Source organism: Pipistrellus hanaki (genome assembly GCF_964339955.1).
Source record: "Pipistrellus hanaki genome assembly, chromosome: X".
Classification (NCBI taxonomy): Eukaryota; Metazoa; Chordata; class Mammalia; order Chiroptera; family Vespertilionidae; genus Pipistrellus; species Pipistrellus hanaki.
In genome coordinates, this window is record NC_140524.1 from 73,994,203 (window position 1) to 74,011,376 (window position 17,174).

General features: G+C 38.4%; 1 protein-coding gene across 2 annotated transcripts in view; it reads left to right on the forward strand.

Moving 5' to 3' along the window:
* The window catches only part of ZC4H2 (zinc finger C4H2-type containing), a 48,722-nt gene extending 34,246 nt beyond the window's left edge, over positions 1–14,476 (forward strand). The window contains exons 2-5 of one of the 2 annotated variants that reach the window (XM_084869752.1): positions 9,016–9,187; positions 10,737–10,909; positions 11,686–11,848; positions 13,036–14,476. In XM_084869752.1, the coding sequence (XP_084725878.1) occupies positions 9,016–9,187; positions 10,737–10,909; positions 11,686–11,848; positions 13,036–13,149 (622 nt within the window). In that variant the 3' untranslated portion in view covers positions 13,150–14,476. The remainder of the gene's footprint in view (positions 1–9,015; positions 9,188–10,736; positions 10,910–11,685; positions 11,849–13,035) is intronic. The other variant, XM_084869753.1, reaches the window with a different exon arrangement.
* Positions 14,477–17,174: the final 2,698 nt, after the last annotated feature.

Sequence of the window (17,174 nt, forward strand, 5' to 3'; positions counted from 1 at the left end):
CTGAACTGCACTGGATGCACAGTGGGGGGTGGGGTGGGAGGTGGCGAGATCGTGCAGTGGCGGGGCTGCTCTGTCTTTAAAATCTCCGTAGTTTTACTCACAAAACCCAGGACTTCAATTACGAACATTCACCATGGCTGCAGTTTAGGGGAAGGTGGCTTTGTGGAAGCTGGGAACAAATAGGGAGAGCTGATCAGGTAGCCAGCTCTGGGACGGTCTGATGCCTAGAACCCTGAACAGACATTTTTCTCCTGAAGACCAGGCCCCTCCTAAGCAGCACAGCTGCATCCATCCTCGCCCTCGCCAGGGAAACAAAAATTCAAAATACCCTCAGGGAACCCTTGGGGACTGTGTTGAAGGGCCACATGATCCTGGCAACTAATACAGAAACACTGCCACCTAAAGGCAGTGTCAGAAATAGACACTTGAGTAAAGACAACTAAAAGCAGGCAGAGTGGTCCCACCTGGCTGACACCAATGCTGTGGCATCTGACACCAAGGAGCAGTGGATCGCTGGGAGCTTCAACATGGTGCTGACTAGCAGGAAGCTGAGACCTGGCAGACAGAACAGTGGAGAGGGATTTTAGACCAGCCCCCATGGTACATTAAATATTCAGCTGAAATGAACCAACTTCACTACTTCACGTTTTTTATCTTTTACATAAGAAACTAAATTTTTTCTTTCTTTCTTATTATTTTTAAACTTCGTTTGTTTGTTTTTGGGGGGTTGGATTAGTGTTCTATTATACATTCTATTTTTATGTTTTTACTAGTGGCCGGGTGCATGAAATTTGTGCACTGGGGGGGTTGACCCTCAGCCTAGCCTGCACCCTCTCCAATCTGGGACCCCTTGGGAGATGTCTAATTGCCGGTTTAGGCCCGATTCCTGTGGGATTGGACCTAAACAGGCAGTCAGACATCCCTCTCACTCCGAGACTGCTGGCTCCTAACCACTAACCTGCCTGCCTGCCGATAGCCTGATCAGATTTGCTAATATTTGGTTGAGTCTTTTAACATCTGTGTTCATCAGGGATATTGGTCTGTAATTCTCTTTCCTTGTAGTTTCTTTATCTGATTTTGGTATTAGGGCAATGCTGGCCTCATTGAAAGAGTTTGGAAGTGTTCCTTCCTGTTAAATATTTTGGAATATTTTGAGGAGAATAGGTTTTAGTTCTTCTTTGAATGTTTGGTAAAACTCCCCTGTGAAGCTGTCCATACCAGGACTTCTATATGTGGCACATTTTAATATGACTGCTTAAATTTCATCAGTAGTTACCAGCCTCTTCAGGTTTTTTGGTTCTTTCTAATTGAGTTTTGGAAGATTGTATTTTTCTAGGAATATGTCTATTTGGTCAAGGTTGTCCAGTTTGTTAGAATAGAGATATTCCTAGTGTTCTTTTAAATGATCCTTTGTATTTCTGTGGGGTCAGTTTGTTACTTTACATCTTTCATTTATGATTTTGTTTATTTGGGTCCTCCCTCTTTGTTTTTTGGTGAGTCTGATTAGAGGTTCATCAGTCTTGTTTATCCTTTCAAAGAACCAGCTCTTTGTTTTATTGATCTTTTGTATCATTCCTGTGTTTCTATGTCATTTATTTCCACTCTGAACTTTATTATTACCTTCGTTCTACTTATTCTGGGCTTTTCTTTTCTCTCTTATTTCTAATTCTTTATGATATAGATCTAGAGCCTCAGCCCTTTTGGCTCAGTGGATAACAGCGTTGGCCTGTGGACTGAGGGATCCCAGGTTCTGTTCTGGTCAAGGGCACATGCCCCAATTGCAGGCTCAATCCCCAGTGGGGGTCATGCAGGAGGCAGCCAATCAATGATTCTTTCTCATCATTGATGTTTTGATGTCTCTCTTTCTCCCTTCCTCTCTGAAATCAATAAAAAATATATGTGTATATATATTTTTTAAAGATGTAGAGTTAGATAACTTATTACAAGTTTTTCTTATTTTTTGAGGTAGGCCTATAATAATGCTACGTACTTCCCTCAGGATTGCTTTAACTGTGTTCCATAGGTTTTGGATTGTTGTGTTTTAATTTTCATTGGTTTTCAGGGTGTTTTTTATTTCTTTGATCTCTTTGATAATCCATTCAGTGTTTAATAGCATGGTATTTAGCCTCCATGTGTTTGAATGTTATTCAGTGTTTTTATTGTAGTTGATTTCTAATTTTATGCCATTGTGATCTGAGAAGATGTTTGATATGATTTCCATCTTCTTGAATTTATAGAGATTGTATGTATCCTAAAATGTGTTCTATATTTGGAAATGTCCTCTGTGCACTTGAGAAGAAAGTATTTTCTGTAGCATTGGGGTAAAATGTTCTGAAGATGTCAATTAGTACCATATGATCTAGTGAGTCATTAAGGATTGATTTTTTCATTGTTGATTTTTTTGTCCAAAAGATTTATCCAGTGATGTCAATGGGGTAAAGTCCCCTACTGTGATTGTATAGCTGTCAGTCCTCCCTTAAAATCCTCCAAAAGCTTTTTTGTTTTTTCATATTTGGATGTTCCTGTATTGGGTGCATATATATTTACCAGTTATATCCACTTATTTTATCAATCACTTTTATATTATGAAGTGGCCTTCATTATATCTTGTCTCTTGTTATGGCCTTCACTTTGAGGTCTACTAGATAGCTATAAGTATTGCTGTCTCCCCCTTTTTTCACTTCCATTTGCCTGAAGAATTTTTTTCTATCCCTTCACTTTCAGTCTGTGTGAGTCCTTTGTTCTGATGTGGCTGTCTTGTACACAGCAAATATATGGGTCATGTTTTTTTTTTTAATCCATTCTATGTCTTTTGATTAGAGTATTTAATCCATTTACATTTATGGTTATTATTTCTATTAATATTATTATTTTTAAATATTTATTGTTGAAATTATTACATGCCATGTTTCCCCGAAAATAAGACATCCTCCGAAAATAAGACCTACTTATAGGTTTCCTTCTGAGTGAAATATAAGGCATCCCCCCGAAAATAAGCCATTTTTTAATTGGATCATTCATCTTCCTTTTATTTAGTTGTATAAGCTGTTTGTAGATGATGGAGATTAAACCTTTATCAGTGGTAACATTTGCAAATATGTTCTCCCACACAGTGGGCTTTCTTGTTGTTTTGTTGATGGTTTCTTTTGCTGTAAAAAAGCTTTTTATTTTGATATAGTCCCATTTGTTTATTTTCTCTTTAGCTTCCATTGCCCTAGGGGCAGTATCAGTGAAGAAGTTCTTTTGGCATACGTCTGAGATTTTGCTGCCTGTGGATGCTTCTAATATTTTTATGGTTTTCCATCTGATGTTTAAATCCTCTATCCATTTTGAGTTTATTTTTGTGTATAGTGTAAGTTGGTGATCTAGTTTCATTCTTTTGCATGTATCTGTCCAATTTTCCCAACACCATTTATTGAAGAGACTGTCTTGATTCCATTGTATATTCATACCTCCTTTGTCAAATATTAATTGAGCATAGTGATTTGGGTTGATATCTGGGTTCTCGATTCTTTTCCATTGATCTATATGTCTGTTCTTGTGCCAGTACCAGGCTGTTTTGAGAACAGTGGCTTTGTAATACTGCTTGAAGTCTGGTGTTGAGATCCCTCCTACTTTACTCTTCTTTCTCAGGATTGCTGTGGCTATTCGGGGTCTTTTATCGTTCCAAATGAACTTTTGGAGAGTTCTTTCTAGGTCAGTGAAATATGCCATTGGTATTTTAATGGGGAGTACATTGAACCTATAGATTGCTTTAGGAAGTATGAACATTTTGATGATGTTGATTCTACCAATCCATGAACATGGTATGTTCTTCCCATCTGTTTACATCTTCCTCTATCTCTTTTTTCAGTGTCATGTAGTTTTCTGCATATAGGTCCTTTACTTCCTTAGTTGTTTATTCCTAGGTATCTTAATTTTTTTGGTGTGATGTTAAATGGAATTGCTTTTTTAGTCTTTGTTTCAGTAAGTTCACTATTGGTATATAGAAATGCCATAGATTTCTTGGCATTAATTTTGTATCCTGCTACATTGCCAAATTCATTTATTAAGTCAATTAGTTTTTTAATGGAGTCTTTGGGATTTGTTATGTACAATATCATGTCATCTGCAAATAAGGATAACTTTACTTCTTCTTTTCCAATTTGGATGCCTTTTATTTCCTCTTCTTGTCTAATTGCGATGGCTAGTACTTCCAGTACTATGTCAAACAGGAGTGGCGAGAGTGGGCATCCCTGTCTTGTTCCTGTTCTTACAGGGAATGGTTTTAGTTTTTGCCCATTGAGTATGATGTTGGCTGTGGGTTTATCATATATAGCTTTTATTATGTTGAGGTATGATTCTTGTACTCCCACCTTGTTGAGAGTTTTTATCAGGAAATGGTGTTGGATTTTATCAAATGATTTTTCTGCATCAATTGATATGACTGTATGATTTTTATCTTTCAATTTATGTGATGTATCACGTTTATTGATTTGTGGATATTGTACCATCCTTGCATTCCTGGAATAAATCCTACTTGGGCATGGTGTATGATCTTTGTGATGTTCTGCTGGAGCCGATTTGCTAGAATTTTGTTGATGATTTTGGCATCTATGTTCATGAGGGATATTGGCTTGTAATTCTCTTTCATTGAGTTGTTTTTATCTGGTTTTGGTATTAGGGTGATGCTGGCTTCATAGAATGGGTTTGGAAGTGTTCCTTCCTCTTCAATTTTTTGGAATAGTCTGAGGAGGATAGGTTTTAGTTCTTCCTTGAATGTTTGGTAAAACTCTCCTGTGAAGCCATCTGGCCCTGGGCTTTTGTTTGCTGGAAGCTTTTTGATGACTGTTTCAATTTCTTCCCAAGTCACTGCTCTATTGAGATTTTTAGATTCTTCCTGATTGAGTTTTGGAAGGTTGTATTTTTCTAGGAATATGTCCATTTCCTCCAGGTTGTTCAGTTTGTTGGAATAGAGTTGTTCGTAGTATTTTGTAACAATCCTTTGTATTTCGGCAGGGTCTGTTGTTATTTCACCTCTTTCGTTTATGATTTTGTTTATTTGAGTCCTCTCTCTTTGTTTCTTGGTTAGCCTGGCTAGAGGTTCATCTATCATGTTTATCCTTTCAAAGAACCAGCTCTTGGTTTTGTTGATCTTCTGTATTGTTTCTTTGGTCTCTATGTCGTTTATCTCCGCTCTGATTTTTATTATTTCCTTCCTTCTGCTTACACTGGGCTTTTCTTGTTGCTCTTTTTCTAACTCTTTGAGTTGTAGAGTTAGATAATTTGTTACCATTTTTTCTTGTTTTTTTTTTTTTGTTGGTTTTTTTTTTTGCAATAGGCTTGTAGGGATATGAACTTCCCTCTCAAAACTGCTTTTGCTGTGTCCCATAGATTTTGGATAGTTGTATTTTCATTGTCATTTGTTTCCAGGATTTTTTAAATTTCTTCCTTGATTTCTCTGGTAACCCAGTCCTTGTTTAATAGCATGCTGTTTAGTCTCCATGTGTTTGATTTCTTTGGATTATTTTTATTGTAGTTAATTTCCAGTTTTATGCCACTATGATCTGAGAAGATGCTTGGTGTGATTTCTATTTTCTTGAATTTGAAGAGACTTTGTCTATGTCCCAACATGTGGTCTATCTTTGAAAATGAACCATGTGCACTTGAGAAGAATGTATATTCTGTGGCTTTGGGGTGGAATGTTCTGAAGATGTCAATTAATTCCATCTGGTCTAGGGAATCATTTAGGATTGATATTTCTTTGCTGATTTTTTGTTTAGATGACTTGTCCAAAGGTGACCGTGGGGTATTAAAATCTCCTGCTATGATTGTATTGCTATTAATCTGTGGGTGCTTCCCTGTCAGGGGCACCCTGATCAGCGGCCCTCCAGTTTCTTCTGGTGTTCGGCTGTCTCTTGGCTTGCTAATAAACTCTCACAGCAGACCCTCAGCTGCTCTCTCTTTCTGCTTTGGGACAAGGCTCAGAATCCACCTATCTATTCTTCCGCCATTTTGTCTCTCTTGTCGAATACTTTTTATGATCTATTGATATGATTATGTGATTTTTTACCTTTACGGTTGTTTATGTGATGTATCACGTTTATTGATTTGTGAATATTGTACCAGCCTTTTATCCATGGAATAAATTGCACTTGGTTATGATGTATGATCTTTCTAATGTATTGCTGGGTCTGATTTGCTGGAATTTTGTTGAGGATTTTAGCATCTATATTCATCATGGATATTGGCCTCTAATTCATTTTATTTTTTTGTCCTTATCTGGTTTTGGGATAATTAGGGTAATTCTGGCTTAGTTAAAAGAGCTTGGAAATGTTCCTTCTTTCTGCATTTTTTTTGGAATACAATAATTTGAGGAGAATAGATGTTAGTTCTTCTTTGAATGTTTGGTAAAACTCCCCTGTGAAGCTGTCCAGACCAGAGCTTTTGTTTGCTGGTTGATTTTTTTTATTGCTTCTTCAATTTCATCAGTAGTTATTGGTCAATTCAGGCTTTCTGATTCTTACTGATTGAGTTTTGGAAGGTTGTATATATTTTTTAGGAATATGTCCATTTTGTCAAGGTTGTTCAGTTTATTGGAGTAGAGTTATTCTTAGTATATTTTTACACACCTTTGTATCTCCGTGCATTCAGTTGTTACTTCACCTCTTTCCTTTCTGATTTTTTTTTGGGGGTGGGGGGAACTCTCTCTCCATTTCTTAATGAGTCTGGCAAGAGATTCATCAATCTTGTTTATCCTTTCAAAGAACTGGCTATTGGTTTTATTGGGGGGAAAAGAAAAGAAAAGAAAAGAAAAGAAAGAAAAGAAAAGAAAAGAAAAGAAAAGAAAAGAAAAGAAAAGAAATTATATATATATATATATATATATACATATATATATATATATATATATATATATATATATGTGTGTATGTATATGTCTCTATGTCATTTATTTCTGCTCTGAGTTTTATTATTTCCTTCTACTTACTCTGGGTTTTTCTTGTTGCTCTCTTTCTAATTTGTTAAGTTGTAGGGTTAGATAACTTATTACATGTGTTTCTACTTTTTTGAGGTAAGCTTGTATTACTATGAACTTCCCTCTCAACATTGCTTACACTGTGTCCCATGGATTTTGCTTTGTTGTGCTTTTATTTTCATTTGTTTCCAGGAGACATTTTATTTCTTTCTGATCTCTTTGGTAACCCATTCATTGTTTAATAGCATGCTATTAAGCCTCTGTGTAGTTGATTGTTTATGATTATTTTTATTATAGTTGATTTCTAATTTTATCACATTGCAATCTGAGAAGATGCTTGATATGATTTCAATATTCTTGAACTTGTAGAGACTTAGTCTATGTCCTAACATGAGGACTATCTTTGAAAATGTCCCATGTGCACTTGAGAAGAATATATATTCTCCAGCTTTGGGTTTCAGGTCCTGAAGATGTCAGTTTGTTCCATCTGTTCTATAGTGTCCTTTAGGATGGCTGTTTCCTCGTTGTTGTTGTTTTCTAGAAGATTTATCCAGTGGTGTCAGTGGGTATTGAAGTCCCCTACTATGATTCTATTGCTTTTGCTCTTTCTCTTGATATCCTTCAGAAGTATTTTTTTATACGTAGATGCTCCTCTATTGGGTGCATATATATTTACCAGAGTTATAGCCTCTTGCTGAATTGATCCTTTTAGTATTATCAAGTGGCCTTCCTTATCCTTACAGCCTTCCTCTTGAGTTCTATTTTGTCAGTTATAAGTATTGCTACCCCAGCTTTTTTTTTTTCTTTCTTAATTTCCACTTGCCTGAAACATTTTTTCCCATCCCTTCACTTTTAGTCTGTGTGAATCCTTTGTTCTAAGGTGAGTCTCTTGTAGACACCATATATATGGGTCATGCTTTCTTATGCATTCAGCTACCCGATGTCTTTTGATTGGAACATTTAATCAATTTATGTTTAAGGTTATTATTGTTAGGTCCTTGTTTGTTGCAATTCTTTTTTGTTTATGCCAGTGTTTCTACCTCTCTATTTTTTCTTCTTGCAACAGCCCCTTTAGTATTTCTTGAAATTTTGGTTTGGTGGTAATAAACTCCTTTATCCTTTTTTTTTCCCCATGAAACTTCTGATTTCACCTTCAATTTTGAATGATAGCTTTGCTGGATAGAGTAGTTTGAGATTCAGCCCCTTGCTTTTAATTATTTGTATACTTCCTACCACTCCTTTCTGGCCTGATGTGTTTCTGTTGTGAAATCAGCTGATAGTCTAATAAGAGATCCCTTGTAAATATCTCTCCCTCTCTCTCTTTCTCTCTCTCTCTCTCTCTCTCTCTCTCTCTCTCTCTCTCTCTCTCCCTCCCTCCCTCCCTCCCTCCCTCCCTCCCTCCCTCCCTCCCTCCCTCAATTATTTTCTTAGAAAAAATGTCCAGGTATGGGATTACTGAGTCAGAGGGTATGCAATTGGAATATAACAACCAGAAACATGTTTTATTTTTCTAAGAAAAGAAATGAACTACAATTATTTCTGCCTTGTTCTTCTGTAACTGATGAGTGGACCTGTGCTGCTCAATTTGATAGTCATTAACCACATGTGGTTGTTTAAATTTAAAGTTTGATTAATTAAAATTAGATGAAATTCAAAATTTAGTTCCTTCGTGTCACTGGCCACATTTCAAGTGCTCAATAACTGGATGTGTCTAGAGGCTACTGTATTGAAAAGTATAGATACAGAACATTTCCATCATTGTAAAATATTTATTGGACAGTGCTGCTCTGGAGTTTCTCAGGAAGTCATGGTTGGCATCTTGGGTGGGAGGTAAAACCTGTCCCACGTTTGAAAATTCCCCATAAAGTAGCAAAATTATTTCTATTTGAGACCCACTAAGCTTTTATCTCAAAAAAGAGAATCTTCTAACTTTTCTGAGATGGCTTCAGTTTGGCTCCGCTTGGAGAGAGGGGCACTTAGAAAGATTGCCCTGGCTTAGAGCATAACTCATTTTCCTCTCTTCTTCTGGTCTGTATCCTGGATTTGGGGAATTGCAGGAATAAGACCCTGCAGATGGAGAAGATCAAGACCCGTTTGAAGGCTGAGTTTGAAGCCCTTGAATCAGAAGAGAGACACCTGAAGGAATACAAGCAGGAAATGGACCTCCTCCTACAAGAGAAGATGGCCCATGTGGAGGAACTCCGACTAATCCATGCTGACATCAATGTGGTAAGTGGCTGGCTGCCTAAAACTTACATTTGGGCTCTTTGAGAAATAGGTAATAGTGAATGTTGTAGTCTCCCCTTAAGATATGGCTGTGGCCAACTTGGGGGAGTAGGCTTTGGGCTGTGTTGGAGTGGAAAAATTCAAGAATTCTGAGATCCAGCCTGACTCTGTCACTGTATATCACTGGACAAGTCCCTTCTTCCTAGTCCTTATTTTCCCTCTCTGTACTATAAGAGGAATTCAGTCAAGGAATTCATCTAAGGTATAATTCAGCTCTGATGCGCTTATTACTGGAGTCTGGGAGTTAGGAGCTAGCCTTGGTAAAAAGTAGAGCAGGCAGTTGACTCTGGAGTCTAGCCTAAAGAGCTCCAAAGCTTCTGTAACTAAGCTAAAAAAATCACCTCTGCCAGCCTGCCAAAGGAGGGCCCCATTAGAGTCTCTGTTTTGGATATTATTGGAAAATGGTGAATGAACTATGCTATCATGGCAAGTTTTTAACTATTTGGAATTGCTCAATCAGAGTCTGAATCATTGCTTATCTGGGCCACAGTATTGATGATTCCTTCACCAGGAGAGTTGTTGAAGGTGTTGACTTGTAAGGTCCTTTCCAACTCAGAGCCCATGATAATGAGAAGTTTTAAAAAATTATATTTGAAGGAGTTTCTATTCTTGGGAAACTCACTTCTGTGGTAATACTTATTTCTTGATTTTTCTGAATGCAATTCAAACAGTAGGTATTTGAAATTTTTTGTGTCACACAATCACATGATTCCAGGATCTCATGAGGAGTTGGCAGTTCTGCTGCCAGCTAACCCAAGAATACAGAGCCAATGAAATAAACAAGATATTAGCCACAGAGGGACTGAGAATCTAGGTGAGTAGATCTCAAACTTGAATATCCATCAGGCACCTGGAGAACCTACTAAAGCAGATTGTTGGACTCCACCCTAAAGTTTCTGATTCTGTATGTCTGAGGTAGTGACTGAGAATTTGCATCCCTAATGAGTTCCCAGGTGATGCTGATGCTGATGTTGATGCTGCTGATTTTGTTTTCACATTTTGAGAACCATTAATTTGAGGGAAAGGCCACTGGCCTGGGAGGCAGAAGCCCTGAATTTTTATCTAGGCTTTCCCCCTAAGAAGTATTTCTCTGAGGAAGTTCCTTCTCTTTGAGACAATTCCTTGATTTATAAAATGGTGGTGAGTTCCCCTAAATTAGCTCTAAAGGCCATTCCAGCTCTAGAATGCTGTATTTGAATAATAACTACCATTTATTGAGCCTTTACTCTGTGTTAGCCCCTGTACTGAGAGCTTTATATAAATTCAGTGATTGAATCTTCATCAAGATTATATTAAGTAGGCACTAATATTATCACCACTATATAGATAAAGAAACTGAGGCTTGACAAGAGTCACATAGAATACATAGCAGATTGAGGACTTGACCATATATTGGTCTTGCTCTGGAGCCTATGCTATATCTACTCACCTATACAGCATCATGGAGATTCTTGGGGTATTTGCTCTGTTCCTCCCTTACTCTGTGTTCCAGATGGAAAATACCATCAAACAGTCTGAGAATGACCTAAACAAGCTCCTAGAATCTACTCGCCGGCTACATGATGAGTATAAGCCACTGAAGGAACATGTGGATGCCCTGCGCATGACTCTGGGCCTGCAGAGGCTCCCTGATTTATGTGAAGAGGAGGAAAAGCTATCCTTGGAGTAAGCAGCCTTCCCCCTGTCCTGAAACATACACAAACCACACACATATACACACAAATAGCTTGGTGTGAAAGTCAATCTTTGCCCCAGGCCTGTCAGTGGCTGACTCATTGCATGACCTTGGGCATGTTCCTGTGTTGGGCTATTATAACAAAAGAAGAATGATTAGACTAGAATTACTAGATGGTATTTAAAATTCTTTGTGCAATTTTAACAATACAAAGCTATGTTTTTGTGTGTGTGTGTTACTTCCCAAATCAAGATTGAGAAAGGTGTCCAAAAACCTTTGAAAATACAGAAGCTTTCATGGTCTCTAGGGGCTAGTCTGGAACTTCATCTTAAGATCCAGCGGCTCACATTACAGAGAGACAAAGTACAGTTTAGTACAATGAAATACACTTCCTTAAGGTAGAGCAGATTGCCTGTGGAAGTGGTCAGTTTCTTATTCCTAGAGGTATGCCAGTAAAGGCCTAAGGACACAATAGAAATACTATAAAATAACATGAGATGAGGATAAGTGAATGCCCTTTTAAGACTTTGCTAACCCTGGGATTTATTTATTTTCTGGGTCTGTCAGAGCAAGGAGCAAGAGCTACCCTTCCCAGTAGACAATGGGTCTGGTACCCAGGGAGAAGAACTTTTTGATGGGGAGAGTGCAGGAACTTTCTGAAGTGAGCCACAGCCCAACCTCCTTGGGTCTGTGGCATGAATTCTTTAAGGGGGATAAGCTTCTCCTATTTTCAGAATGATTCAGCTAATGTCTCCCATCTCCATAGTTACTTTGAGAAGCAGAAAGCAGAGTGGCAGACGGAGCCTCAGGAGCCTCCCATCCCTGAATCCCTGGCTGCTGCAGCCGCTGCTGCCCAACAACTTCAAGTGGCTAGGAAGCAGGACACCCGGCAGACAGCCACCTTCAGGCAGCAGCCCCCACCCATGAAGGTGAGTGAGCTAGGTAGGGGCTGTAGAAGAAGCAATTTATCCTTAAGCAACCTTGGAATATTGGCTTTACTTATTTGGGGCCTTTTTAAAACAGCATTTGTTTGGGATACAGAGGAAGGGGAGTGTGATGTGTATGCTGGAGTGGAACTGCTTCTTTTGTTTCTTCACATTCTCAGAGGAGTTAGAACACAAAGAGATTGGCAGGCTCTGATGAACTATATATATATATATATATATATATATATACATATATATATATATATATATATATATTAATGTTAAAAGCATGACTGGTACAAATATATAGTAAGTATGTATCTTTAATGACAGAGCCTACAGGATTACAAAGCTGGTTCCAAGATCATTTGAGGAATAGATAATTATATAGTCAGGGAAGGAAAGGAATGCTGAAATAAATTTTCAGAGTTAAACACAGAATTGGTTTATGTTCTATAGGGCAATAAAACTGTAACACTTGTGATTATATTTCTTCAGAACATAAATAATCTGCTTCTCTATTAGACAAAAGCCTTTTGTAGTTTATCAGCATAAGTCACAGTTTGAACACTGATCAATAGTAAATAGTAAAAAAAAAAAAAAAAAAAAAAAAAAGAGTAAATAGTTGAACAGAGAGCAGGGGTGAGCAAACTAGAGCCTACAGCCACGTCTGAACTGTTTCTTGTTTTTATAAATAAAGTTTTATTTTTAAAGTTTATTATTAAGGTATACATGCATGCTTATTGATGTATTGCCTGTAGATTCTTTCATGTAAAACAGGTAGTATTGAGTAGTCACACCTAAGAGTATATGAGCTGAAAAATCTAGAATATTTACTATTTTGGCCTTTATAGAAAATGTTTACTGATACCTGATTAAGAGAATGGATTCTTGAGTGGGCCTGTTAAACCATGCTCCAGTATAATCTAAATGGATACACAATTCTCATTTTTTCTTATTTCTGAGATTTGAAAATTTTTCCTCAATACCCGTTTTTAACTCTCACTCCTTTATCCTTTACATCCCTTACATCCAGCACTGATCTCTGTTCTTGGGTTTCAGTCACTAATTACTGCTTCTTCATGCTGGGAAAAATCACAACTGTTTTTGGAACCCTGGGAATCAAAAGGCTGAACCATAGCCTACGAGAATCTGACCACTAATGTTCTTTCTCCTGTGTACCCCACCAGGCCTGCTTGTCATGTCATCAGCAAATTCACCGGAATGCACCTATATGTCCTCTGTGCAAAGCCAAGAGTCGGTCCCGGAACCCCAAAAAGCCAAAACGGAAGCAGGATGAATGAAGAGAGGAAGAATACATAGAGCTCTGCTGCTCATAACCCTTTCCCTTGGCCAGAGTTGATGTCCTGATGTGAAACAACCCTTCCCCACCTCTACCAAGTCTCCTGTTTAATGTAATGGAAGCACAATCCCTCTCTTACTTTGCTGGTATTTCTTTCTGCTCTCGGCTTTCTTTTTCAGGAAGACATGTGGTTCAGGTGCTAATAACAGTATGTCTGATAATCCCTTCTTTTACACTCACATTTCAAGCCCTGCTCTTGTTTGGAGCTAAGGATAGGGCAGAAGGCCCAGATGTATCCTCTGTCTCTTCTGCCTGAAGGCTGGGACCTAAAATTTGAGCATTGGGGGAGGCCCATATCTTGTTTTGTATAAAGTGTGCCCCCTTTCTGTGTGTTTGCCTTAGGCATTGAAAGGACAACAGTCTTCTTGCTGGACTTTCCAAAAGGCTTGGTGCATATATTTTCCCAACTCTCATCTCATCCTCAAGGCCCAAAGGTAATTTGGAGAAGCCCTCTTTTTTATGTTAATTTTGGAGGCCTGGCTGTCATTATAGAGTTCACCATCACACTGCACCCCTAGTCTTCTAGGTATGCAAAAGTTCTCAGGTACCAGGCTGTGTGTCTGGGGATCCTGTGATCTGCAGGCCTTTCTCTCATGGTCCTAGTTTTCACAGGTCTATAGAAGTTCCCCACAATGAAATCAGGGAACTGGAGCTGTACCCACTTCATAAGTCCTGCCTAACTTGCTACCTAAGTCATTGGGCTTCAGCTCTCCTATAGGCTTAGATGGGCCCCAGGCTGACAACTGTGTTGTCTTTTGTTCAAAACCTTTATTCTGGCACCTACTGAATTATATATCTTAGAGGTGACAGTGATATTCAAGTGAGTAGCAATTACTTTACACATGTGAGTGGGTGGGACTTCTCCATTCATTCCTCCTTCTCTTGGGTCTTTCTTCCTCTATAATGCAGCCTCAACTCAGGTCAGCTGCTGGCTACACTCTTTCCTGTGGATTGTGCAGGTAGCCTTCCCTCCCTAAAGAAAAGGCACCAGGGTCCCAAAGCCCTACAACTCTCTACTCCACCAAAGTCAGATCTCTAAAAGAGACAAGGTTGGGGGTTGCCTGACTGAAAAAGTTTTTATCTCCAAGTCTCAGTCCCTGGTGGGGAAGGAGAGATATTTTTCTTTCCTTCCTTCCTTACTCAACTGCAGTTTTAAGTTTCTACAGTGTCTGTGTGTTCAAAATATAAGAGATTCCTCTGCTCTTTGAAATTAAGAGTGTTATGTCTATACAAAACCTTTTAAATAAACATAAGTTCATTGGAGTAAATGCTGCTGAGTACCTATAACTACCAGGAAGATGTAAAGACCTTTCCCTTTCTGGGTAGCTCTTCTTCACTCTTATTCTCTCTATCCTACAAATGAGAAAACCTGGCACACCACTGCACAATAATTTATTTTGCTATTATAATTATTTCCATTTACTCAGTACTTACTCTGTGCTAGGTCTCTATACAAGATGCTTTATATAAATGATTGCATTTGATATGCAAAACACCCTTCAAGCTAAGTATTCTTATTGACATTTTTCAAAAAGGTAAACTAAAGTTCAAGAGGTTAAATAATTTGTCCATAGTTAACAAATGACTAGTAAGAAAAGTTTCAGGATTTAAACCCAGATTTGTCTGGTTTCAGAGACCATTTTTCTTCTACTTTTTGTCCATAATCCTTTATTCTCCCTTTTGGGATGGCATGATAACAGGTGTAGTTGAAATAACTATGAACTAGAAATCAGGCACTAAGAATCTAGTGACTGTTGCAGGAATATGAAGGCCTGGTCCCCTGTAGAGATACAATAGGTAGGCAATAACTCTAAAGGGCCATTCCATCTTCAGAGCTCCTCATAGTGAGGACTGAGGTTTCCAGTAATACTGCATTGCAGTTCAATAGCTCCCTCAGTCCAATCTTGCCTCATTCTCTTCCCTTCTCCAAGGGATCTCTAATTAATATCCTGAACATTAAACTGCCATAGTGTTTTCCACAAGCCCAACAGCTGACAAAAACTTCTGTCTGCCTTAGTGTTCTCAAATGGAAAATGGGGAAATAATAGTACCAACTTCTGGGGCTGTAGAGCTACCCTTCCCAGTAATCAGGCTGTAGCTTCCCAGGGAGCTGCTCTTAGCTCCTCGCTACATGAGTCACTTCAACATGGCAGCATGTTTCATCAAAGCTGCAAGCTAAGAAGTAGATCAGGTACATGGTAAGTACTCAATAAGTACAGATTTTCTTTTTTTTCCTTGTGTCTCCAGCACCAGGTAGATTGGATGAGCAGTCAAAATACATACTATTTATGTTATCTGGTATTACTCTATCACCTCAGGTTTTGTTCAGCCACAAGCCTGTTTTTAAGGTGACTCAGGCTCACTCTGGGTAAAGGGAGGACTATCTAGGAAGGGGCAAAGCCAGGAGCAGACTCAGGTTTATCTGCCCATATAGCCTGTGTTCCTTCTGCCTAAGTGCAGTGCTACAGTTAAGTCCCAGACATGGTTAAGAAAGAGTAAAGAAGGGGGAGAAAAAGAACAAAAATAGAGTAAAATAAGACAAGTGGGATGAAGGAGAGAGAGGAGGAGGAAGAGAGTAAGTGCAGTTGCCATATTGGTAAAGTGCTTTACACCTTTTTCAACATTCTTATTTGATGCTCACATTAATAACCCCAATACTGTTAGTAATGCATGCATTATTATAATCCATATTTTACTAGTATAGATGAGGTAACTGATCTCATGGCAATTTAAGATAAATGCCACATTGGAAACCAAGCATTCTAATCTGAGAACAGTCTGGGGTCTTTTTTACTTCCCTGACACAATGGGAATGAATTGTATGCATGTTCTGTGCTAAAAGTTGCTTTTAAACTGATGATAGCTCACTCCATAGGGGAAGACCAAATACGTTTAGCAGTTATGCTTTAAAGTCCAGTTCCTTATTACAGTAATGCCCTCAGCTATCCAATAGAAACTAACAGCATTTTTACAATGATCAACATCATCCAAGGTGACCTCTGGAAAGGCTGTTAACTCAGGGCCATGTACTATTCAGTTACTTAACCTTTCTGGGTTTTCATTTCCTCATATGTGAGGCAGAAATAGTAGTAGTTCTCTCCTCATAGCATTGTTGCGAAGTTGAAGTAAATCAATACATGTGAAGTGCCTAGAAAAGCACCCAAAAAGCATTCAGTAAATGGAGATTATGAGAAAGAAAATTATAATAATTATGACTGGTTTCCTGGGTTGTTGTTGATGATGATAAGGAAGAGGAGGAGGAGAAGAAAGGAGAATGGAAAGGGAGGATAATGGGGAAAACAGGGAAGAGGAAAAAAATTGCCCCCTGTAGGGCCTCCCATAAAAGGAAAGCTGATAGCTGAGTGTCATGGTTCCTTTCCAGGAGCTTGGTGAGGCTCTCAGGCTTTGTTTTCACCTGCCATTGAGTCTATTTAATGATTGTAAAAGACTCATGTCACTCCTGGAGACTAGGCAGAAACCCCTTTTTTTCTACATTATTTTCTGCTGTGACTGAGGAATAATGACCATCCCTAAACAAGAATTCCTCATAAGGTGGTTTAGGATCATGTGTACTCCTGTGGTGTCTATGTGACAAAATACAGGGAAATAATACTGACCCAGGAATCAGTTGTTCCTGGGTTCAAATCCCAAATATTTTATTTATAAGCAGTGCATTCTTAAGCATGTTATCAAACTTCTTTGACCTCAACATTTCCCATCTGAGAACTAGAGACCCGCTGTGTGGGGTCTCAGAGACAATTTTACAAATAAAGAAAGAAAGGGTCACCATTTAATGGATACCCATAATTTAGAGGGCAATGTGCTTAGTGCTTTCACATACATAATCACATATGGGAAGCAACATAGTATAGTAGCTAAGAGCATGGATACTAAAATCAGAGTGTCTGGGCTCACCTCTCAGCAATGTGATTTGCTAATTGTGAACCTTGGTGAGCTCATTTACTA